This window comes from Homarus americanus, unplaced genomic scaffold (genome assembly GCF_018991925.1).
Source record: "Homarus americanus isolate GMGI-L3 unplaced genomic scaffold, GMGI_Hamer_2.0 scaffold37313, whole genome shotgun sequence".
Taxonomy (NCBI): domain Eukaryota; kingdom Metazoa; phylum Arthropoda; class Malacostraca; order Decapoda; family Nephropidae; genus Homarus; species Homarus americanus.
In genome coordinates this window covers 114860-141470 of record NW_024734684.1, presented here as the reverse complement: position 1 = coordinate 141470, position 26611 = coordinate 114860, and the positions used below count along the sequence as shown (strand labels likewise).

The 26611-nt window shown below is 45.8% G+C and overlaps 1 protein-coding gene across 1 annotated transcript in view; it reads right to left on the bottom strand.

The window, feature by feature from the left end:
• Positions 1-23213, bottom strand: part of LOC121870455 — a gene marked incomplete at its 5' end in the record, with an annotated part of 78185 nt that extends 54972 nt beyond the window's left edge. The window contains one exon of the mRNA XM_042372280.1: positions 23040-23213. Within this exon, the coding sequence (XP_042228214.1) occupies positions 23040-23213 (174 nt within the window). The remainder of the gene's footprint in view (positions 1-23039) is intronic.
• Between the last annotated feature and the right edge of the window lie 3398 nt (positions 23214-26611).

The following is a 26611-nucleotide window of genomic DNA, read 5'->3' as shown; positions in this document are numbered from 1 at the left end:
GTCTCTTTTCTTTCTCTCTCTTCGTCATTATGTTTGTCTCTTGTTTATTTGTCTATTTCTGTCTGTCTGTTTATTCCTCTCTCTCTCTCTCTCTCTCTCTCTCTCTAATTATATTTGTCTGTCTCTCTCTCCATATGTCTCTTTTTTTTTCTTTACCTCTCTGTGTCTGTCTGTCCATCTCTCTATTTGTCTTTCTGTATCTCTCCGTGTCTGTCTGTCTGTCTGTCTGTCTGTCTCTCCATATATCTCTCTATTTGTCTCTATTTCTATCTATCCCTGTCTATCTGTCTGTCTGTCTGTCTCACTCTTTCTATCTCTCTGTGTCTCTCTGTCTGTCTCTCCATATATCTCTCTCTACAACCACCTCTTCACTCCACACTTCGTACTGACGTTATCAATAAGTCCGGGTGTCACTCGCTAGTTGCTTCACCAATATATTATATCGCCACATCTCGATTGCCTTTAGATACGTCACTCAATGCAGGAGTTTCTTGAACTGTATGTGTGTGTATGTGTGTGTGTGTGTGTGTGTGTGTGTGTGTGTGTGATAATATTAATCTTTGACCCAACTTAACCCCTCGAACACATAGGAGGTATTAAAAGTTATCACGAACAATAATACATATTTATATATATATATCTGATATGAGTATATATTAATTCATATGTATACTCATATAATCCAAATGCGTATATTAGAGCCTAGTGATTCGTTTCAGATCACTCGGCATGTTTAATTTATTTACGTAAAAAAACAAATCCAGCAAACTCTATGTAAATGATTCTACTTGTAACATAAGAGGTGAGTTAGGATTATTTTTTTACTTTTTTTTTAATTTATTTATTTTTTACAAGAAGCCGAGGTGGAATTAGTCTCTCCTAGACAGTGTAAAGTTTTGGGTCAATTAATCTCTAAATATACGTACACATACACACACTTATTAGATACGTGTAGAAACATACACAGATACATAAATATTCACACATATTAATACATACATACACATATACTCATAGCAACATATCCAAACTTAAACATACATACACATGCACACACATACATATACACACACGTACACACATACTATAAGTACACAGACACATATACATATGACCACACACACACACACACACACACAAAAGTACTGCTATATAGTAGTTCTGCTAATATGGTATGATTATACTGTATATCTTCTACAACAACAACAGCAACTACTACTACTACTACTTTTTTTTTTTTTTTTTTTTTAATAACGTGGCCTCCAGCCTCCCCCAATAGCCACACCTTCGCCACCATTTAATTACCTTAGTATTACATATCCTAATACATAAGTAGCTATCCTATCTGTGTTAAATTAGTTGAGCCGCAGATCTATGCGGCATTCAGTGGCAGTAGCCTCATAGTCAATATCTACAGCAGTTGTCGGAATTCGGGCAGAAGCTCTCGTTCTCCTGAGGCAGAGCAAAGCCGACCGAAGGAGAGAGAAAGACAGTCGACATCTCATCCAGGTTGTAACATAACTTCTGGGCTGCTGCTTCTGTTCGGAGATCACCTCCGCGAGTCTGGCGTAGAAACATCTTGCACTTGGTCCCAACCCACCAGAGGTTGTGAACACTAGAGGAGTGAAGCTGCCTTGATCAACGTTTTGAATTCTCTCCCCATATGCCCTTCTCTTGTCGTTCTCGTTCTTCCTATGTGCAGCATCGAGAGCTAGGTTACGGTGACATGCGGCCATGGGATAAAAAATCCTGATGTCGAAGAAAGCTCGCTGTCCCAGCGTCCAGAATCCTCGAGCACCGACGTCCACACGGGCTTCGGTAGATGTGTTTGAAGTCCTGTGTTGGAAGATCTCACCATCCAATGGAAGGAGGGTCGGTTCTACCATGACATCCCGGCAGATTTCCTTCAACATATTTGCTGTGAGGTCCCTTACCTCGTCATGCCTCATGCATATGAAGCCCCCTTTCTTGCACACCATGGCGTGATCGCCATCATAGGAAGAGCCACACACGCATTGGAAGGGCAAACCTTCTACTGGCCGACCGTACCTTAGAGCAATGGCATCTGTAAATTCTTGTTTATTAAGACTGAAACCATTTGCCCTTATCGGTAATGTAGTTATCCAGTTCGAGGCGCCCACCTCCTGCGCTATAGCTACTTTTTTTTCAAATTTTCTGGTACCTGCAGCAACAGTTGCTGCAACTTATCATTTTGGCAGTGCTGTCGATCTGTCGTAATGTCCCTACGAATCTTATTTACTTCAGTGGTATCCACTTCTCCTGTTGCATTCTGGGCTATTATGTGGTCCGTGAGGGCTGCCGTGAGCTTAAGTGAATTTTGATGTTCAGTGGCAGCAATCTCCTCTGGATTTGTTAGTCCCATCCATCCCAGTCTTGATGGAAGTGCAAGAAGTGCTCTTTCTGCTGGGGTTAAGTCAGGGTGTTTCACTAATTTAGGAATGAAATTGACACTGATAACTTCTTCCAGAGGGTGGAGGAGGGGTCCGATATCAGGGATAGTACGCATCAGGTAGTTCCAACAATGCTTGACTCCATGGGTGAATGCAGCAAAGGCCGCATGTGGCTCTATGTTAGCATTCTCAGACAGAGCTTGGATTTCACTAACCCACTCATTCACCTTTCCCGCTACGTACTCGGTCTTGAAGTCCGCAGTGCGAATTACTGCGCCTAGATGTCTTTGGCCGTCCTTAGTTAATTTGACCTCACTTCCGCCAAAAACCTCCATTGCCCGTTCATAATGTTCTGGCTTCACGATGAGGAAGGACTTGCTGGCGTTTGGGTGGTACCCTATTTGTGGACCTCGCGATGTTACCAAGTCCCAACACTTTTTGATGTCCTCCACTTTTCCTGCTCCTATAAGGTCATCAGCATACGCCACTTGTTTGACCCCAGTTGTTTCAAAGTTTATTTCTTGTTGGAGCACTGATAGGCCAATTGCATACATTGCCATTGCAACAGGGTCCCCCTGTGTTGTTCCCTGGGTTGACTGTAAGATAGTATCACCTCTTAGAGCCTTGTTGTTTACTATATAGAGGTCTGATGGATTCCTATACGAATTTTCAACATACATTGCAAAGCTTGGACACTTGATCTTGATGTTGTGCAGTGCAGCCTTGCGGTTAAGTATGTTGAATGCGTTTGAATCATCCACCAGGAGAACGGCCTCACAATCACGCTGCTCAAATATCAATCTCATGGCGTGAATGGCGGCCTCCCCGCCAGCCTGGTGGCCAGCACACACTTGTAGGTTCCCTGCTGCTGCCCTGACATCATCCTTTACCACCTCCATTATGCATTTGCCGATGATCCGCCTCAGCACTTTCCCCACCCCTATAGGTCTACATCCTGGTTTCTTTTCCAGAGGAATAAGGCGGCAGGCCGTCAGGGCCTGGAGTTGATGGCAGCAAGAGGATGCAAGCTTTCTTGCAAGGGCGGCAATGGCAGTGCAAAGATCGCTTGCTACAGGGCCAAACTTGTTTGTGCTGAGGATGACTCTCCAACCGTTTGCATCTAGACCTGAAAGGCCGGCTCCTCCTCGAGTCTTCAATGCCTTTTTCCACACCATCTCTCCTGTTATTTTCTCGAACAGGACAGCATTTGGTGGGGTATAGACACCCTCGAACTTGATGCCTTCGTCGCTTGCAGGGGGATGTTTCTCTTTCAGTAGTTTTAATGTCTCTCTGTTTATTGGCATCACCCCACAGGAGGATTCCTCTGTGAGAGATCTTACCGCCAGAGACACTTTTCCCACACGCATTTTGTTTCCAAATTTTCTTGCCACGTCATCGGTGTTTTGCTTTCCATCACCCGTAATTTTTAGTCTCTCCTGCAGTGTTCTTGCTTCACATAGGAGATCATCAAGAGCCCCAGTCTGCCACATTGCCAATCTTCTCTTCATTGCTGCCACATTTTCTTTGTGCTTAGTCTTTGTGTGTGTCCTCTGACAAAATACTGTAGATGTGGTATTATTGCCAGTATTTGAAGAGCTAAAGGGGCGAGGAAGCGGTCCTGAGTGTAATCAGTCATGAGGCGAGTCATCTCCCGAATCATTTCTTTGGTGGCCGCACACTTGGGTGGTTCAAATAAGTTAGCGGGCGACCACTTGACAATTTCTGAATAGGTTTCTTTGACCCATATGTCTGCATTTTCCATCGACATGCCATTCCACGGGAGGTGGCTGTCTCTCATTCTCCTAATGGACATTTGCTACTAAGGGAGCAGCATTTATTAGTACTACATTTTCGGGTTGAGTAGACTCACTGCTATCATTTCGGATATCATCGGGTGGTTGGGTCCCGGCGATATCCACTGTGGCTACCTGTGTTGGCTCCCTGCGACGTGGGTTCCGACACTGGTCTCGCTTCTTGCAATCCACACATGGTCGGTTGTTTCTCGCACAAACGCAATTTGTGCAGTTTTGGTTCGGGTTAGCACAGACGCAGCAATGAATGTTACCAGGCATAGTGAACAGCACCTTGGGCGACAGATACTTCCGCCTCCGACCTCTGCTATTGGGCCCATACGGACGAAGAAACTAGATCTTATGAGTATGGGGCACAGAGGTGACGGCCTGGCCTGCGGTGTCCGAGTAGTAGGGGCATACGCGCGCGCGTGGTTGTGTCGGGCACCCCACATGTGGGCGACAATCCACACATCAGAATAATCCACTGGGAGCAAGAATTATCACACCTAACACTTGTTTATGTAACCTTGGCAGAGATAACCACTATTTCTATGGTCTCACTGATGTAATATTAGTTACCCCCATAGGGGCGAGAGTCGCGATGCCACCCCTGCTAAAGTAGGCCTATCGACACACTGGCACTGACACTTACCAACTCCAGTCACTGACCATTCAAACACTCGCAGGCTTACTTGAAGATCGCCGGTGAACAAACGCAATATTTGCGTTTAATGCCGTAAGGGATGAGAAGAGCCGTCGGCGACGATGCTCAAGGTGACATCCAACATTCATCGACACACTGTGAAATTCTCGCTCCCACAAACTGAGTATATCCCCACCAATAACACTTTAAATCAGGGAAGGCACCCCAACACACCCACGCCGCCCGGGCCTACTACTCTACTACTACTACTACTACTACTACTACTACTAACTCGGCTTCATTCGCTCTAGTTCACCAGAGAAGCTGCAGTTGTCGCCCACTATTCCCACTGCCACACAAAGGCTCTTTAACAACAAAAACTAGAAGCTGAAAATATCGCTCCAAATTTACCAATATTGGACGAATGACAATTAATGACAATGATCTGAATGCTCAGCTATTATAGTCATTAGTTAAATAAAGCCGGAGTTAATTTAGCGCCAGTAAATGACCAATAAATTATACCAATAAGCTGACGGTAAATGTATGGATATATTTTATTGACGTACTGATAACTCTCGTCACTCTAGTTGCCAAGAAGTAAATATACTGGTGTATATTTTGCAACGAATCGACATGAGGAGGAGGAGAAGGAGACGAAGGAGGAAGAGAATGAGAAGGATGAGAAAGATGAGCAGGTGGAGAAGAGAAGAAGGTGGGGAGGAGGAGGAGGAGAGGAAGAGGGGAGAATAGGAAGAAAAGGAGGAGAAGGGTGAAGACGAGGAAGAGAGGGAGAGAAGGAGGAGAAGGTGAAAAAGAGAAGGAGATGAAGAAAGACAAGGGGGAAGGGGAATGACTACGTATTTTAGTAGTCAAAGGAGAACATTCAACGGCATATTTGAAATCAATATAAAAATCCATAAATGATACCATCGTAATATACTGTTGCAAAAATTGGATTATTGTCATCTGTCACTTAATGGAAGTCTAACAGAGAAACCCAAAAATTACACACCAAAAAAAAAAAATGTCGCCCACATTTTGCGATCGGGAGTGTAACGTGACTGTCACTTGTGTATTATGGAGTAGTGGCAATTAATTGATTTTCCATTGATGTCAAACACATTATATTGGGTACATCATGAGGTACATCAGTGGAGATGGGGGGCGGGTGGGGTGAGGAGAGGGAGATGATTGAGGGCATGTGAGGGAGGTTATTGTTGCTGTACTGTGGTGGGTTGTGTGTTTGTGTGTGTGTGTGGTACGGGAGGGATGGAGGAGGTTGTTGTTGTGGGGAGGGGTGGGTTGGGGGGTGTGGTTGGGGTGAATGTGTGGGTGTGTGAGATGGACTGTTGTGAGTGGAGTGTGTTGGGAAATGAAGGGTGCGGGAGGGAGGTAGGTTGTTGTGGTAGCGTTTGGTAGTGGGGAGTGTGTTGGGGAGTGTTTGAGGAGTGTGTTGGGGGAGGTTTGAGGGTGTGTTGAAGTGAAGGGTGCGGGAGGAGGTAGGTTGTTGTGAGTAGCGTGTGGTAGTGGGAATGTGTTGGGGAGGTTGTTGGGGAGTGTGTTGAGGGAGGGTTTGAGGGAGTGTGTTGGGGAGTGTGTTGGGGGAGTGTGTTGGGGGAGTGTTTGAGGGGTGTGTTGGGGAGGTTTGAGAGTGTGTTGGGGAAGTGAAGGGTGGGAGGGAGGTAGGTTGTTGTAGTAGCGTGTGGTGGGAGTGTGTTGGGGAGTGTTTGAGGAGTGTGTTGGAGGGAGGGTTTGAGGAGTGTGTTGGGGAGTGTTTGAGGGGTGTGTGTTGGGGGAGGGTTTGAGGAGTGTGTTGGGGAAGTGAAGTGCAGGAGGGAGGTAGGTTGTTGTGAGTAACGTGTGGTAGTGGGGTGTGTTGGGGAGTGTTTGAGGGGTGTGTTGGGGGTGTTTGAGGGAGTTGTGTTGGGGAGGTTTGAGGGGGTGGGAGGGTGCGGGGAGGTGGTTTGTGGGGTAGTGGGGGGTTGGGGGGTGTTTGAGGTGTGTTGGGGAAGTGAAGGGTGCTGGAGGGAGGTAGGTTGTTGTGAGTAGCGTGTGGTAGTGGGAATGTGTGTGGGGAGTGTGTTGGGGGTGTGTTGAGGGAGGGTTTGAGGGAGTGTGTTGGGGAGTGTGTTGGGGAGTGTGTTGGGGGAGTGTTTGAGGGAGTGTGTTGGGGGAGGGTTTGAGGGAGTGTGTTGGGGAAGTGAAGGGTGGGAGGAGGTAGGTTGTTGTGGTAGCGTGTGGTGGGAGTGTGTTGGGGAGTGTTTGAGGGTGTTGAGGGGGGAGGTGTGTGTGTGGGGGAGTGTTTGGGGGAGTGTGTTGGGGGAGGTTTGAGGAGTTGTTGGGAGAGTGAAGGCGGAGGGAGGTAGGTTGTTGTGAGTAACGTGGTGGTGGGAGTGTGTTGGAGTGTTTGAGGGAGTGTGTTGGGGAGTGTTTGAGGGAGTGTGTTGGGGAGGTTTGGGGAGTGTGTTGGGGGAGTGAAGGGGGTGGGGAGGTAGGTTGTTGTGGTAGCGTGTGTAGTGGGAGTGTGTTGGGGAGGTTTGAGGGAGTGTGTTGGGGAAGTGAAGGGTGGAGGGAGGTAGGTTGTTGTAGTAGCGTGTGGTAGTGGGGTGTGTTGGGGGAGTGTTTGAGGGGATGTGTTGGGGAGTGTTTTGGGGAGTGTGTTGGGGGAGTGTTTGAGGGGTGTGTTGAGGGTGTTTGAGGGTGTGTTGGGGGTGTTTGGGGGAGTGTGTTGGGGAGGGTTTGGGGAGGTGTGTTGGGGGAGTGTTTGGGGAGTGTGTTGGGGAGTGTTTGAGGGGAGTGTTGGGGGAGTGTTTGGGGAGTGTGTTGGGGAGGGTTTGAGGGAGTGTGTTGGGGAGGGCGGGAGTGTTTGCCTTCAGATACAGGTTGAGGATTTGTAAGTACAGTCTTTGAGTACAAGTGGAAGAGCTTTGTGTGTTTTCTCTGAGTGCAAGTTACTACTTGACGGTGCCAAGTATCTGGATATAACCATCATTAAGAAGAAGAAGAAGAAGAAGAAGAAGAAGAAGAAGAAGAAGAAGAAGAAGAAGAAGAAGAAGACGAAGAAGAAGAAACTGATAAAAGGGAAGGGAGGGGAAGGGGTAATAGGGGGAGGAAGACAGGAAGAGAAGAGCAGGAAGTAAGAACAAGAAAGAGAAGAAAAGAAGAGAAGAGAAAAGAGAGTAGGAGGCTAAGACACCCCACCCCCCTCTTCCCCAGCCCTCATGCAACAACAGCGTCCCCCGCCACCTGCGTTCCTGAGGGAGGGTCCAGGCGTTGCGGATTTCCCCGACGTCTACTTCAGAGGGCACTCGGCCTCACCCAAACACTGGTTCTTCAGCACCACTTCGGCGTCCTCTGAGATCGGGGGAGGGACGGGGGGTGTAGGGTCCTTTGAGGAGCGGTGTAGCGTCCTGTGAGGGGGGAGGTGTAGCGTCCTGTCAGGTGGGCGTAGAAGGGTGTGGACGCCAATCGACCCACGCTGGTGTTTTATACCGTCATGTCGCCCATTCCAGTTGTACGCCGTCTTAAGCGTCCTCCTATGTGCGTGGACGTCTTCTTTGACACATTCTATTATGTTGCACCGTCCAAACGTCTGTGAGAAGTAGGTCCCACACGTTCAGGACCCCAATGATGTCCACTCCACACATGAGCAGGACTCCTGGACTCCTGGACTCCTCGACCTGACCCTGCTCAAGTATTCCGCACCGCGCCAGCGACCTCAGCATGGACACGAGCGCCAGGTTTTACTGCCCTATAAAACTGGCACACATACACTCACACATTTATTGTGCCGCTCAGACCAGCTTTGTGATGCAGAGCGAAGACGAGAGGTAAAGTGCGTGACCCTGAGTGTTGCTACACCCTGAGTGTTGTTACACCCTGAGTTGCTACACCATGATTGTTGATACACCCTAATGTTGTTACACACTGAATGTTGCTACGCCTTGAGTATTGTTACACCTTGAGTGTTATTACACCCTGAATGTTGTTACATACTGAGCGATGCTACTCCCTGATTATTGCTACACCCTGATTATTGCTACACCCTGATTGTTGTTACACCCTGATTATTGCTACATCCTGATTGTTGTTGCACCCTGATTATTGCTACACCCTGATTGTTGTTACACCCTGAGTGTTGCTACTCCCTGATTATTGCTACTCCCTGATTATTGCTACTCCCTGATTATTGCTACACCCTGATTATTGCTACACCCTGTTTATTGCTACATCCTGATTGTTGCTACTCCCTGATTATTGCTACTCCCTGATTGTTGTTACACCCTGAGTGTTGCTACTCCCTGATTATTGCTACTCCCTGATTATTGCTACACCCTGATTATTGCTACATCCTGTTTATTGCTACATCCTGAGTGTTGCTACTCCCTGATTATTGCTACTCCCTGATTGTTGTTACACCCTGAGTGTTGCTACTCCCTGATTATTGCTACTCCCTGATTATTGCTACTCCCTGATTATTGCTACACCCTGAGTGTTGCTACACCCTGTTTATTGCTACACCCTGAGTGTTGCTACTCCCTGATTATTGCTACTCCCTGATTATTGCTACACCCTGAGTGTTGCTACACCCTGTTTATTGCTACTCCCTGATTATTGCTACACCCTGATTATTGCTACACCCTGAGTGTTGCTACACCCTGATTTATTGCTACATCCTGAGTGTTGCTACTCCCTGATTATTGCTACTCCCTGATTATTGCTACATCCTGATTATTGTTACACCCTGTTTATTGCTACATCCTGATTGTTGTTACACCCTGAGTGTTGCTACACCCTGTTTATTGCTACATCCTGATTGTTGTTACACCCTGATTATTGCTACATCCTGATTGTTGTTACACCCTGAGTGTTGCTACACCCTGATTATTGCTACACTCTGACTGTTGTTACACCCTGAGTGTTGGTGCACCCTGATTGTTGTTACGCCTCGAGTGTTGCTACACCCTGATTGTAGTTACACCCTGAATGTTGTTACACACTGAGTGTTGCTACACTCTGAATGTTGTTGAACCCTGAGTGTTGTTACATCCTGATTGTTGTTGCACCCTGAAGTTGTTACACAGTGAGTGTTGCTACACCCTGAATGTTGCTACATCCTAGGTGTTGTTACACCCTGAGTGTTACTACACCCTGAATATTGCTACATCCTAGGTGTTGTTCCACCCTGAATATTGCTACATCCTAGGTGTTGTTACACCATGAGTGTTGTTACACCCGAGGATTCACCGTCACGGCTGTAAATCCAGGTCAGTAATTGGCTCCCGCTGCCTCTTCCTCCTCCCCCCCCCCTCACCATATGGACCTGGTGGACCCACAAATATGTGCTGGTCTATAATCTTTCCTTTATGTCTGTATCTCTCCTTACGGAACGTGTAGTGTTATGGAGTAATGAATGGAGGGAGGGGGTGGAGGAAGGGGAGGGGTGAAGGAGAGGGAGGAGTGGGAGGAGGGGAAGAGGGTGAATGAGAGGGAAGAATGAAGGAAAGGGTAGGGTGGAGGAAAGGAAGGCGTTGACGAGAGGGAGCAGTGGAAGAAAAGGGAGAAGTGGAAGGAAAGCGTTGGGTGGATGAGAAGGAGAACGAAGAAGAGGGAGAAGTTATGGTGTTAATAACTAAAATATCCATCATTTTAAATGTCTGCCACATCATACACGCGTTATTGTTCACGAGGTCATCATAAGTGTCGTCTTCAAATAATCATTATACGCAAAATAAACAAACAGATAAAAAAAGTCGAAAGTTGTGGCTAAATCTACGTATCCAACACACCATTTTTTATTTATTTCACCCCCCACACACACAACTACTAATTTGTTGTGAATCGGAATCAAGTATGACGATAATCCAGCTATGATGCAATGATATGAGTTATTAAGGATACCACCTTCGTTAGTGAACTCTTAGGACACTCGAGAGGCCGTTACGGGACCGGCAGGGCCGTCCACAGATGTTGTACGTGTGGAGGGATACAACTTGTGAGGGAGGGGCGGTGTTAGCATCTCTTCGATGCTGACGCTTGTCTGCCTCGGTATGCAGTTGGGCTAACTCTAAAGTACTGACACCTTCTCATGTGATGCTCCTCCAAGCGTTACGGTGTGGAGTGATCGTCAACCAGATGAGGGGGTCGATTTGTCACTCTTTTCAAATTTATCTTGAGATTATCCTTATAATTTTTCCATTGCCCGCCAGCGTTACGTTTACCATTCATTAGGTGACTGTAAAGTAGCTGCTTTGGCAGTCTACTGTCGTCTATGCAGGTAACATGACCAGTCCATCGTAGTTTTTCATGGATAATGGTTGCCTTATGCTCTTGCAGTTGGTGTCAGTGAGAATACTGGCATTTGTTCTCTTGTCTCCCCAGTGAACTCGGAGGATGGAATGTAGACCACAGTGGTGAAAATTTTCAAATGCCCTGAGGTACTTCCTGTAGTGGCCCTTTCTTGCTACCAAAAAAACAGGGTTGGGAGAACCACTGCTCAATATATGTACAACTTTGGAGATAATTTCAGATCCCTACAGCAGAACACACGGGTACAGAGTCTGCCAAAGGCTTCAAATGCACAAATGATGCCATGTTGAATCTCTTCATCGATGTCTTCGGTGGTGGACAAGTGGGAGCCGAGATACTCAAAGTGGGTAACATTAGGGGGGGTAGTACCGTTAAGATGGATGGATGGTAGGGGAGTGGTTGAACCAGGGCCAGGCTGAAAGAAAATTTGAGTCTTACGTACATTCACCTCAAGGCCGAAGTGTACATATTCATCTGTGTAGGTGTTCAGGATCTCCAGTAGGTCGCGTTCAGTGTGTTCAACGAGTGTGAGGACGTCTGGCATACTGAAGTTCAGTAATGGAAGCTGCCGACATCTTTGTTCCTATCTGGAGTCGTCTTGTGTTTAAAAGTCCCGTTATTTGGAACTGGATGTCCACCCCGCCGGCTAAATTAGCACTGGCAAGAAATTTGATGCTAGCACACATACTTGTTTTACCCCGGTTTGGATAGGGAAGAACTTAGACTGGGTGCCATTGTGCAGGACACTGCCATCCATGTCATCGTGAAGTTGCCTCACAATGGCGATGAATTTTGGTGAGCAGCCAAACGATTGAGGGTCCATCAGAGGGCTTCCCTGTTAACCGAGTCGAAGGCCTTGGTAAGGTAGATGAAGGCCATTTACAGATCATGATGCTATTCTCTCCACTTTTCCTGTATCTGGCGGGCAGCAAAGATAATGTCAGTGGTGCCACGTGATGGTCTAAGGCCACATTGAGAATCTGGGAGGAAGTTTTCCGCCTCAGGAAGAAGTCTGTTTAGGAGGACTCGGATGATAATCTTGCCAGCTGAGGGACAGCAACGAGATCCCGCGGTAATTGCCACAGTCTGACCGGTGTCCCTTGTTCTTATAAATATTAATGGTGGAGGCGTCGTTAAGAGCTTGAAGAATTCCTTATTTCCCCATATATTCTCTCGGATAGATTGGAGACGGCTGGTAAATAGAGGTCCTTCTGCTTCATACACCTAGGCTGGGATTCCATCAGGCCATGCAGCTTTGTTATTTTTCATCTGTTTGAATGCAGTAGCTACCTCATCCAGGGATGGAGGATACGTGAAGTGGGTCAGCTTTGGGTGATGATGGACCTGCTGGGCAATCAGGACATCCACATCGGTGTTTCAGTTGTGCAGTGAATGGTAGTGATCTTTCCAGCGCTGAAGGATGCCTTATTCGTCTTTAATTATGGAGTTACCATCGGATTGGTGGAGGGGGACTGCGCCTTGAGTAATTTGCCCCAAAAATGTTTAGATTGCGAATTTTGCGCTGGGCCTCCGTTTTCTTCTTGTGGAAGTTATCAGCTTTGATCCGAGACCTTAGATTTTTCTGCCAGTCAGTTAAAGCAGCACTTTTATCATCGACGAGAGTACTTTGATATCCGAGATATTTTCATCAAACCAGTCTTAGTGTATTCTTTCGATCTGGCCGAGGGTCTCTCTGCAGGTTTTTGTTATTACAATGTCGAGGATGCCCCTTTCGGCACTGGGATTTGGGTTGTTTGTTGTCGGGTTCTTTACCAGCTCATGTTTGAACTGCTCTCCTAAAGGATTTGCTACCACTGGAGTCTGACGAGCCAATGATCAGTGTCACAGTGAACTGAGCCACGCATAGCACGAGTGACGAGGACATCTCGGCGATCTCTTTCTCTGGCAATGATGTAGTCAATGAGATGCCAGTGTTTGGATCGTAGGTGGTGCCACGAACCCTTGAACTTGTCTGCCTGCTTAAACAAGGTATTGGTGATAGTGAGGTTGTGTTCAGCATACTTGCTGAGGAGGAATACGCCGTTGGGATTACACTTGCCTACTCCGTTTCTACCGATGGTTCCCTGCCATGTCTCAGCATCTCTTCCAACTCTGGCATTGAAGTCACCTAGGAGAACAACCTTATCTTCTTTGGAGACAGTGGTTACCACTCTGTCAAGGTCGCCATAAAAGACCCCCCACGACGCCATCTTCTGCATTCAGTGTTGGGGCGTATGCACTGATGAGTAAGGTATGACGTGAGTGATTCAATGGGACTCGGAGCGTCATGAGGCGCTCGTTGATCCCAAGAGGCATTTCAGTCAGCCTATGTAGGATGGATTGGAGAATGGTAAAGCCAACTCCATAAATACGGTTTCTCTCCGCAGCAGGCTTAGAAGAAAGTATAGTCGGATCCCCACCTCTTTTGCCACAAGGCGGTTCTTCTTTCAGGACTCTTATTTGTGCCTGTATCCAAAGGGTCCTGACATTCCACGCAGCGCCCATAAGAGGTAACACACACACACACACAACAGATGTAATGTCGTGCCAAACTTTGAACACCTTTGACCTGTTCCTGTGAGTTGAGAAACACTTGTGGGCTGAGAAACACCTGACAGTTCACCTCACATGACTGCATCACAGAAAATAAACTTGAATAAGACCTTAGACAGAATATAAGTATGGTTATGATAATTATCTTACATTACATTACATTAAATTAAATTTCATTACATTTCATTACATTACATATTTACCAGTTAGTGAAGTGATGATTAGAATATTTAGTAGTTTTATTAAGTTTCGTAATTTCGCTAGAGAATATTGTAACGATTAAGATACACTATGAAAAACATTGAATATTGTGTACATATCTACTGAGAGATACACAGACGGAAAGACAGACAGATAGAGACACAGAGAGAGAGAGAGACAGAGAGCAAGAACTGAGACATAAATGAGAGAGCGAGTGAGAAATTACCACAATAAATTAAATCGGAGGAAAATGAAATTGAATTGTTCGCTCCGCCTCGCCTCGCCTACACTGACCGAGTAGTCTTTTCATTACCTCCTACAAGAATGTGTGGCAGAGGAACCACCTGAAGATGTACTCGGGTGAGAGATCTTTTATGTTTGTGAAACGCTGGAGTTAGTAAGAGATCTTTCGTGTTCGTTGGGTGCTGGAGTGAGTGAGAGATTTTTCGTGTTTGTGAAATGCTGAAGTGAGAGATCTTTTTTTTAGTGTGAAACGCTCGAGTGAGTGAGAGATCGTTCGTGTTTGTAAGGCACTCGAGTGAATGAAATATATTTTGTGTTCGTAAGACGCTGGAGTGAGTGTGATGACTTTTGTGATGATTTGTATGTTGTAAGGATGGTAGAGGTGTGATAGATAGATAGATAGATAGATAGATAGATAGATAGATAGATAGATAGATAGATAGATAGATAGATTATACATTAATACTGTTTTAATATCCTAAATCTACAGACTATACTATAACTTTCAAACGTGATGTAACATTTTTAAAACGTTCCTGGAAACGTTTAGATTGACCCTAACCCTAACCCTAACCCTAACCCTAACCTAACCTAACCTAACCACTCTTGGAAGCTTTTAAACTTTGCTATTTATATTTATTGACACAAACTATGGCATTCAGACGTCATAATGTACTGTAAATATTCGTCCAGAAAAAAGGAGGAAGAGGAAAGGGGGAGGAGGAAGAGGAAAGAGGAGGTGAGGGCGGTGAAGGAGAAGGTGGAGGAGGTGAAAGAGGTGGAGACAGAAGAGAAAAAAGGGGTGAATCAGCAGAAGGAGGAGATGATGGAAAAACAGTAGGGGGAGGAAGAGAGAAGGTGAAGGGATGAAAGTATAGAGAGGGTGAGGAGGTGGAGAAAGAGGTGGAAGATAACGAGAAAAAGAGGAGAAGGAAGCGGAGGAGGAAGAGTAGGAGGAGGAAAGAGGGTGGGTGGGTGGGTGAGGGTGGTGGGAACTGCCTACACTTGCAATATTTGGCAATGCAATTATTCCGGCAGAGTCTGTGGATGCTGAGGCGGTAATTTATTCACGTACACTGCTGTTCCTGCCTCCTACTGTCCTAATTCTGCACCATGGTTCAATTTACTGTACTCAACCTGTATTTTGTATTCCCTTCTGTAGTTACACCTGTCACTGTATATACGGTACGTGTTCTCGTATCTGTATTTGTAACTGTATTTGTAACTGTATTTGTATCTGTATTAGTGTCTCGTTTTACCTGTACTTATTACATACCTGTATGTGTAATTATGAATGAAACGTGTACAGGTAACTATGACTGACAGGTGGTTACGAGTGATAGATGGTTACGACTGACAGGTGGTTACGACTGACAGGTGGCTACGACTGACAGGTGGCTACGACTGACAGGTGGCTACGACTGACAGGTGGCTACGACTGACAGGTGGCTACGACTGACAGGTGGCTACGACTGACAGGTAAATACGACTGATAGGTGGTTACGACTGACAGGTGGCTACGATTGGCAGGTGGCAATGGCTGACAGGTGGCTATGGCTGGCAGGTGGCTAGAACTGACAGGTGGTTATGACTGACTAGTGCTTACGACTGACAGGTGGATACGACTGATAGGTGGTTACGACTGACAGGTGGCTATGACCGACAGGTGGTTACGACTGACAGGTGTTCACGACTGACAGGTGGTTACAACTGACAGGTGGCTACGACTGATAGGTGTTACGCAGTCCAACACTGCCCACACGGTCCAACACGCACACGATCCAACACCCACACAGTCCAACACGCACACGGTCCAACACTGCCCACACGGTCAACACGCACACGGTCCAACACCCACACGGTCCAACACCCACACGGTCCAACGGTCCAACACTCACGCACACGGTCCAACACCTTTACGTCCAACACGCACACGATCCAACACCCACACAGTCCAACACGCACACGGTCCAACACTGCCCACACGGTACAACACGCACACGGTCCAACACCCACACGGTCCAACACCCATACGGTCCAACACCCGCACGGTCCAACACCCACACGGGGAGATATGTTAGAAGTATTTAAGTGGGTGAAAGGAATCAATAAAGGGGATATAGATAAAGTTCTTATAATATCCGAGCAGGATAGGACTCGGAGCAACGGATTCAAGTTGGATAAGTTTAGGTTCAGGAGGGAGATAGGAAGAATCTGGTTCACAAATAGGGTGGTGGACGAGTGGAACAAGCTTAGCAACTTTGTAGTAAGTGCGGGAACTCTGGAAAGTTTCAAAAAGAGGCTAGATAGATTCATGGATGATAGAGAGTGGTAGTAACTCTCGACAGGAGCTGCCATGCACAGGCCAACCGGCCTATTGCAGACTCCTTATTTTCTTATGTTCTTATGTTCTTAACACCCACACAGTCCAACACTACCCACACGGTCCAACACCCACACGGTCCAACAACCACACGGTCGAAACACTAACCACACGATCCAACACCCACACGGTCCAACACCCACACAGTCCAACACGCACACGGTCCAACACTGCCCACACGCTACAACACGCACACGGTCCAACACCCACACGGTCCAACAACCACACGGTCGAAACACTAACCACACGATCCAACACCCACACGGTCCAACACCCACACAGTCCAACACGCACACGGTCCAACAATACCCACACGGTCAACACTGCCCACACGGAACAACCTGCCCGCTACGGTCAGCACGCACACGGTCCAGCACTACCCCACACGGTCCAACACCCACACAGACCAGCAAGCCCTGAGGTCAACACCTTACGGTTCTGCACACAGTCCAACGCACGGTCCAACACTGCCCACACAGGCCAACTTACTGCCCACACACGGTCCAAGCGCACACGGTCCAACACGCACACGGTTAGCACTGCCCATACGGGCCAACGCACTACCCACACAGTCCAACGTACGGTCCAACACTGCCCACAGATAACCTGCCCCACCTCATACTACCCACACGGGCCAGCACTGCCCACGGGCCAACACTACACACAGACCAAAACTGCTCCTCGGTCTAACACCCACACGGTCCAACACCCCACGGTCCAACACCCACGGTCCAACACCACGGTCCAACACCCACGGTCCAACACGGTTAACACCTTCAGTCCAACACCACATGGTCCATTATTATTCACGGTCCAACGCAGTCCACTTCCCACAGTCCAACACCCACACGGTCCAACATTCACACGGTCCAACGCCCATTGTCCAACGCCCACACTCCCAAAAACACCTCCAGTCCGCGCCCACGGTCCACCGCCCACACAGTTCAACACGCACACAGTCCACCACCACGGTCCCACCACCACACATGATCCAACACGCACACACGGTCCACGCACGGTCTAACACCCGCCATGATCCAACGCCCGCGGTCCACCCACACGGTCCACCGCCCACATGGTCCAACACGCACAGGGTCCACCGCCACGGTCCAACACCCATATGATCCAACGCCCACGCGGTCCAACACGCACACAGTCACGGTCCAACACCCATATGATCCAACGCCCACGCGGTCCAACACGCACACAGTCCACCGCCCACATGGTCCAACACGCACACGGTCCACCGCCCACACGGTAACACCCATATAATCCAACGCCAACACGGTTCAACACGTACACGGCCCACCGCCCACACGGTCCAACACCCACACAGGATAATTCAGTATTTTACATCCAGCGAGAAGGGAAAAATATAAAATACCTTCAAAATAGGTGTTGTATAACCAAATTGGTATCGGGAAATAATAAAGCACTTTACAGCATTGTATTAAAGAGAGGATATTACCCTCCTTAATATACACGGTAGAACATTATGCAAATCTAAGCAAAAATATTATCGGAAACTTGTGAGACCGAAATGAAAAAATGATAAAAAAAGAAAAAAAGAATAAAAGTTATTCCCCGGAAAAAAAAAATCGTATATTTTCCCGTGAGGTAAATTGACGCCATGAACGTAAAATTTATCGTTGGGTTCAAAATCTCATGAGAAGAAAAAAATCGTAGGATGCATTATGGTCTTTTATTTTTACCTTAAAGTTGGGAAAGCCTAAATACTTACGGTAGAGGCTCAGGGTAATTTTGTAACCATTTTCACAGGATATTTTTTTGTGGTTGTGTGTGAGTGGCAGAGGGGTTGTGGGTGGTGGGAGGAGGGGTCGTTAGGGTGGGCGTAAGGCTGGGTGGGTGGGTGAGCCGATGGGTGAACGGGTGGATGGATGAGTAGGTGGGTGGGTGGGTGCATCAGTGGTAGGGGTTGTTGGGTTACGAGAGGTCACTAGGGAGGATGGGTGGGGTAGTGGCAGGTGTCGTTAAATGTGAAGGACAACTAGGATGGGCGTGAGGGTGGGTGGGTGAGGTGGGCGGGAGGATGGGTGGCAGGGGTGGGCGTGGAGATAAGTACAGGTGTTCGTGTACCTGGAATAAGAGGATCACGGTCTGCCTGGTGCTGCCTCACACCTTGTATAATGTGCAGCTTATATCACCTGTTCCTGGCTCTCTCTCTCTCTCTCTCTCTCTCTCTCTCTCTCTCTCTCTCTCTCTCTCTCTCTCTCTCTCTCTCTCTCTCTCTCTCTCTCTCTCTACCTCTTCGTTTCTCTCACCTTCATCATCCCTCCTCCCATTACCCTCCCTCCTTCCCCTCCTCCATCACTCTCTCTCCCACACTCTTCCTCTTCTTTTCCCTACACACACACAGACACACACACACACACACACACACACACATCCCACCCGACATACACCCACGCACACACTGACCCTCAAAACACTTTACCGATAGCATCTAAAGGTCTCAAAGCCCACGCCAGGTTATAGCGTGAAAAACAACATATACCTTAACCCATCGGTCCACCCACAGACATAACACAGGGATGGTAACATATAGATGGCTATATTTCAAGTCTATATTTACACTATATTACATAACCTACGTCGATATACCGTATATATGATGTTGAATGTTAGGAGATGGATTTGATAGTGGTAGTTTCTTTCAATGTTGTAATGGGATTCAAATAGAGGTGAAATTTTATGATAGTTTCCGTTAGTTTTGTAATGAGGAGTTGAAATAATGGGAGATAAATGTGCACGGAAAATCAATACACGTGCACTCACCAACAGTAACATTATGCTAGGATCAAGACACCTGTGCATGGAACAAGAAACACATTAAGTTGGATGTAATGAGTATTGCCATCACCTCTCCCACCCCCCTATATACTCTCCTCCTTTCCTTACCTCTCCTTCCCCTACCCTCTACCCCACCTTCCCTCCCCTCCTCTACCTTCTTATCCCCACCTTCCCCTATCTCTCCCCCCCCCCCAAGGAAAATCAAAAGCTCCTTGTAATGGAAATAACCCAATTTAAAATCTTCCTCAACTTTCTTTCCCCACTAGAAAAAAAATTATTCGTCGTCAAGACTTCTCTCTTTCATTTCCTTCCTTCCTTCCTTCCTTCCTTCCTTCCTTCCTTCATTTATCTATTTCTAACTCCCTTCCCTCCTACCCTCCTATATTTCTATCCTTTCTTTGTTCACCCATTTCCTGGCTAAGATCTCTCTCTCTCTCTCTCTCTCTCTCTCTCTCTCTCTCTCTCTCTCTCTCTCTCTCTCTCTCTCTCTCTCTCTCTCTCTCTCTCTCTCTCTCTCTCTCTCTCTCTCTCTCTCTCTCTCTCTCTCTCTCTCTCATTCTACCATCTCCAAAAATATTCTCCTTTTTTATTTTAATCTCCTGTTTCTTTTTCTCTACGTTGTTACATATTTACATAATATTAAGATGTGTGCTGTATATTAATTTTGTATCAGTCGCCATTGTAAAAACGTTTTCTATGAAGGAAGAAAATAAAAAATATATACATCTTTTGTAATAATTAGTATATATTTTGCACTAGACGTGAATTATATTGATTCTATGTATTTTTTTATATTATGTTATCATATAATATTATGTACTTATATAAAGAAGTACGGAGTTAATATTCTAATTGTAAAAGATGTATTGGTTATTTACATTCTGGAGCTGCCTTCCTCCAGGGGTGAATACAGGGTGTGGATGTGAGACCAGGAGAGTGACTATAATCTTATTTCATCCATCGTTTATCCTATATTGTGGTATTAATTTACTCACTAATATTAGGGGTGAATGTTAGGTGATACTTTTGTTTACGGTGAAGGGACATACCGGTATTATGGGATTAAGATAAACTTCTAAATTAGGTAGATCGCAGGACCATGCAGTGTTAATGCCCGTAGTATTATTTCACTGTAAAACAAATAAGCTGGTATTTCTTTGAGTCCTGGTTATATAATTTAATGAATTGTTTCCTTGGATTCATTCTCACAGTGTAATTATACTTAATGTCATCTTCAACTGTCAGCTGGAGGTAGCAGAGGATTATCTACATGATTCTGGTCTGTTAACCGAAGCTGTTATTTCAGAATGTAAGTCTGATTAATGGGCCTAGGAGTTGAAGCACTGCTGGAAGAGGAGGATTATTCAGCAGTGACCGAGACACCGTCTTCTCCACTTTCATGTTCTTCTTATTTTTCTTAATTTATTTCGTTTCCTTCCTTCCGTCGTTTTATTGTAAAATCATTCTCTTCTCCTTCGATCTCTCAAATAATTTCTCTCTCTCTCTCTCTCTCTCTCTCTCTCTCTCTCTCTCTCTCTCTCTCTCTCTCTCTCTCTCTCTCTCTCTCTCTCTTAAAAGTAGCAAGCAGTTTTATAGTTGCCACATCAATACTATAGTTTCCAACGTAATCACTGTCCTTCCCTATGTACAGGTAACTACGACATGTATATGAGCATTGGTCAATATTCTCCCCTATATAATTATGTATATATATATATATATATATATATATATATATATATATATATATATATATATATATATATATATATATATATAAAAGAAAAGTTTGACGCCCGTCAGTCGATCAGTAATATCCAGTCACTCGTAAATAATTGTACCTCTCCATTATTATCAATAACATGGAGAATAGACGTCTTTGAAGCATAAGAAAAAATATAGAAAAACAAAAAAAGGACTTTCCCATTGCATAGCTTGTTTGTAATAATAACGAAGTAAAAGGTCGGTACTATTGATACATTTTTATTTGATTACACGCAAAAATTAGTAGTCCGGAAAAATTATTAGTTACAAGCAGATTACTGAAAATATACTGAGTTACTGTAATCGATTACAAATACATGCTTACCTGCCCACCACAGTGACCTCCGCCACAACTGACAGATATATCCCTCCCACCCTCTCCTTCCTCCTCCCCTTCTTCCCACCTTCTCCCCCTTCCTCCTCCTCCTCCCTTCCCACCTTTTCCCTCCTACTCTCCGTCCTCCGAATCCACCCTCTCCCTCTCCCTCCTCCTCCTCCCCTCCCTCCCTCACCCTCGTCCTCCCCTCCCTCCCACCCTCTCCCTCCCCTCTCATCCTTTCCATTGTCCTCCTCCTCCCCACCCTCTCCCTCCACCTCCTCGCCTCCCACCCTCTTCCTCCACCTCCTTTCTCATCTTCTACCAACCTCTTTCCCTATCATCCTCCCCACTCCTTCCACCCCGTACCCCACACCCTTCCCACCCCCATTATCTCCCTCCTCCTCGCCTCCTACCCTCTTCCCCTTCCTCCGTCTCATCCTCTCCCCACCTCCTCCCCTCCCACCGTCTCCTCTCCTTCCCTTCCATCCTCTCCCTCCTCCTCCGTCCCCCCCCTACATCCTCCCCTTCCGCCTCACCCCACGAAGACAGCTGACGGGAAATAGAAAGGGTAAATAACAACGAAAAAAGGAAAATCCAAACCAGTCTCCCCAAATTCACAGTGACACCCTTATGCAGAAGAAAATTCATCCATTAGTAACCAATAATGCCCAGATAGAATACAAAATCAGAGGCACCCTCCTGGGCCTGCATATATCCACGACAGGTTACTCCCATCATGTCCACACCACGAAGGAAAAGGCAAGAAGTTAAAAAAACTATACCTCTTTAACTCGCTTCCTGAAAAAATAAAACTCCGCCTGGTTACATCACTTATCATACCGATATTAACTTACCCAGCAGTACCTCTTCATACTATGAGCACCACGCAATTATTAAAACTACAGGTTGTCCAAAATGAAGCTCTGAGATTCATCACCTGTGAAAGATACCCTTTTACCAGAAGCACAGCCGATATACATAGAGACCTGAGAATAAAACCCATCAACCAGCAGCTGCACACCCTGGCCAGCAGAGTCTGGTATAAGATAGAACGATCAGAGCAAAAACTCCTTCAAAGACTCCAGCTAGACAACGACAACAACCTTACATGGTTCCTAAAAAGTTACGAAACCTCAAAACGTCCATTACCCCCTCTGATCTATACGGCCAGGCAATCACTAGACCAGCATCCGCCAGTAGGGTGGGTGGAATATGAAATGAGGTCCTCAAAACACCCATATATTGGATAGGGTAGTCTGTGTAGTGCCTGTGTCGACAAGAGCGACCAGCCAACCAGAAACCAGCTCTAAGAAAACCACCTACAATAACTAACCCAATACACAACCCTAACACTCCATTAGCTGAGTTAATCCGTAGCAAGGCGGTCAGCCCGCCTCCTTTTACCTCCTAAATTTCCTCAATTTCCGAAATAAAACTCCAATCCCCTCACCTCAAATCTTTTTTCACCCATTCTTCCTTCAAAAAAGTAATAATCACCCTCTTCCACCCTCTCACTCTTCCTCCCCCTCTTCCTCCCCCTCTTTCCCCCCCTCCACCCTCTCACTTTTCCTTTCCTCCCTGTTAACATAGAGATAAGGACACTCACGGATCTATCGCCAAGATGTGAGACACTGCAGGGGAGGAAGGCGGAGTCTCCAGTCAGAGCCGTAATGTTTTGTGGGGTATCCTCGAAGCTGGGGGACAGGATGTGGGGGTATCCTGACCACAGCTGAGACGACGATTCCAGCTTCTTGGGGTCGAAGGAGACAGCTGTTGTGGGAGAGAAGAGAGAGAAAGTAATTAGCTGTGGTGGTGGAGTGGATATATGGTGATAATTAGCTCATGAACTGGGCAGTCATTTTACCCAGTTCGTGAAATGGGTTCCCAACATAAACCAACTCGACTTAATCTAACCTAACCCGACCCGATCGAACCCAACCTAACCTAACGAAGTGTAGCCTAGCATGGCCCAGCATAGTCTAGCCTGCCACAGCCTATCCCAACCTAACCTAGCTTAGCCAAACCTAACTTAGGCCAACCTAATTTAACCTAAGCTATTAGAAGCCTATTAAACGAACTAGGTAAAATTACCTTACCTAGCCCAACTTAACCTAATCGAACATAATTTTGGTTACTAGGTTAGGTTAGGTAAGGTTGGGTTGGGTTAGGTTAGGTAAGGTTGGGTTGGGTTAGGTTAGGTAAGGTTGGGTTGGGTTAAAATACCTTAAGTTGGGCTGGGTTGGTTTAGGTTAGTTTGAGAACCCTTTTCGTGAACTAGGCAAAATTACTGCTAATTTCACGAATTGGGCAGTTTCACAAACGGGGCGTAACACACACACACACACACACACACACACACACACACAGGCCATCACATAAAAGAACACAGACCTCCCATCGCGAGGGTGTAAGACGTTGTTCTCAGGAGACCAGGTAATAAATATTCCACTCTATATGATAATAGCATCTTATCTATGTTTATGTACAAGAGACCCCGTTGATAGGAACCACACACACACGAGTGTAGGACAAAAGCCTCCTAGCACAAATAATAATTAGAATTTTATATCATTATTTTTATTCTTTATTATTTACAGTTTACAGTTTATGAACCTAATCTAACCTAACCTAACCTAAGTTGCACTTTAACTGGAGGAGGGGGGTTGTCCAGGGGGCTTTTGTCCGGGGTGAGATTTTGTCCTAGAAGTTTTTGTCCAGCTCCCAAATCCCTTCCCTCAACCCTTCTTTTTCACCGAAATATCAGCCAAATCCCGCCAAAATGGACAATTTAGTTTCGGAAAGGAATGGAATCAGTGATGCACAGTGTTTCGGCCAGTGAAATCAACAGTAACAGCTGAGAGCCATGGCCCCCGGCGGTTTGGTGTTAATCAGTCCATTCACGGAAGAACCGTGGGTTGGCTTTACACCAACCAAACTATGAGTACCACAACACCACGTGACAGAGATTGAGGTAGTGTGGCACCATACCACATGGTGACTCCATGACACTGTAGCGTAATGATCGAGTTGTTACGTCGTCATGAGAAGATCCTTATAGCAACACCTGTGAACACGTTACTGCAGCACCACGTGAGGTCATTCTGTCAACACTCGTGGACAAGTTACTGCACCACTACGTGAGGTTCTTCTGTTAACACTTGTAGCCAAGTTATTGCACCATGTGAGGTCCTTCTGTCAAAACCTGTGGACAAGCTACTGCAGCACTAAGGTTCTTCATGTCAACACCTGTGGACAAGTCACTGCAGCACGTAAGGTCCTTCATGTCAACACTTATGGACGAGTTACTGCAGCACGTAAGGTCCTTCATGTCAACACCTGTGGACGAGTTACTGCACTACGTGAGGTCCTTCTGTCAACACCTGTGGACGAGTTACTGCACCACGTAAGGTCCTTCTGTCAGCATCTGTGGACAAGTTACTGCACCACGTGAGGTCCTTCTGTCAACACCTGTGGACGAGTTACTGCAGCACGTAAGGTCCTTCATGTCAAGACCCAAGGACGAATTACAGCACCACGTGGCACACATGACCTCAAACAGTTGGGTAAGAGACCAGCCCCTGCCATCTATTGTAAACTATAATTCGTATGTTCATTCCGTGTTCCCTTTCCTTTGTGTGATGAAAGCTTTTGTTAAGAGACCCACTCCCCTATGCCATTGTATGTAATAAGTCCTTTCTGCCCAATGTATATTTTAAGCCTTTTGGGAGCTGAACTCTTTCAATAAACCGTTATTATTATTAAACACACACACACACGGACACCCATAGCCACACACACACACACACACACACACACACACACACACACACACACACACACACACACACACACACACGGACACCCACAGCCACACATACACACACACACACTGATATGTAAGCTCACGAAAAGGAGTGTTTAAGAGTCATTTCCCCCAATTAACCTGGCCACGAGCATCATAGGAGAACTCAGGTAATATCAGGTGTATTTAAGGGGAGGTACTGATTCTCAAAGGGGTAAGGTAGCAGTTATGTATATGTTAATGTCTTTTACTGGTGGATAAGGGTCCTTTGCTTTTGTTAGTTGAATCTGGTGTGTGTGTGTGTGTGTGTGTGTGTGTGTGTGTGTGTGTGTGTTGAAGGTGATGTTAGGTACTAAAGTTTTTGTGTCTATTTGAGTTTATTATTATTTGTATTATTATTATTATTATTATTATTATTATTATTACCATCATCGCTGTAAGTTAACTTCCTATCACGAATATAATATAAATAAAAAAAAACAATTAATGAGTAGTTGATTAATTATGGAGAGACTTGACACTACAAACCTTATTATTATTCTAAGTAAACCTCTCCTCATCTTCTTCCTCTCCCCTCTCTCCTCCTCCTCCTCCGCGTTCCGATTAGGTTAGGTTAAATTAGGTTAAAATTATATTATGTATACAATCACATTACTCCACGAGATGACAACACTCTCCCTCTCTCGGACATCATCCTCGTTTGGGTTAAATTCACACGATCCGGGAACCTGTTTATGACATCACGACTTTTTGGCACCTACAACAAGAACAACACGCCAACAACAACGTCATTATCCCTCGCTTACAGCATTATATCCTCTATGTGCCTATGATTTTTTTACCCAGTTATTTTAGCGGATTTTTTTCTTCTGTAAACACGGCCTTATATATACGGAGATATAAGCTATGATGTTATGAAGGGATATTTACGTGTATTAAGTTGATAATCCAGGATGAAAGACGCCTGGTGTTGTCTTATGCGGGGTCTGGTGTTGCCTGGAGGTGTGTGTGTGTGTGTGTTATGAACTAATGAAAATGTCAGAATCCTTCACCTGTTTTCACCTGCCATAACAGCTTGCCATCCAGTAAATAAAAATCATCTATTTATTTATTTTTGTGTTGGTGGGTAAATATTGTTCATACCAGTTATTGATATTTTTTCTTTAGATGTTTTAAGTTTTAAGAGCGATATAGATATCGTTTAGTAGATTTTGTATTTTAATACAATAAACTGTTTTTAAATATAGAGAAGAAAACATTACTTTGACTTTCACTTTCACTTCTGCTCCCTCGAGGCATTTCGAGTGAAAAAATAGAATTTAATTCTTTGAGTGAGACTCGAGAATCTCAAATATGCCACGATGACACACACACAC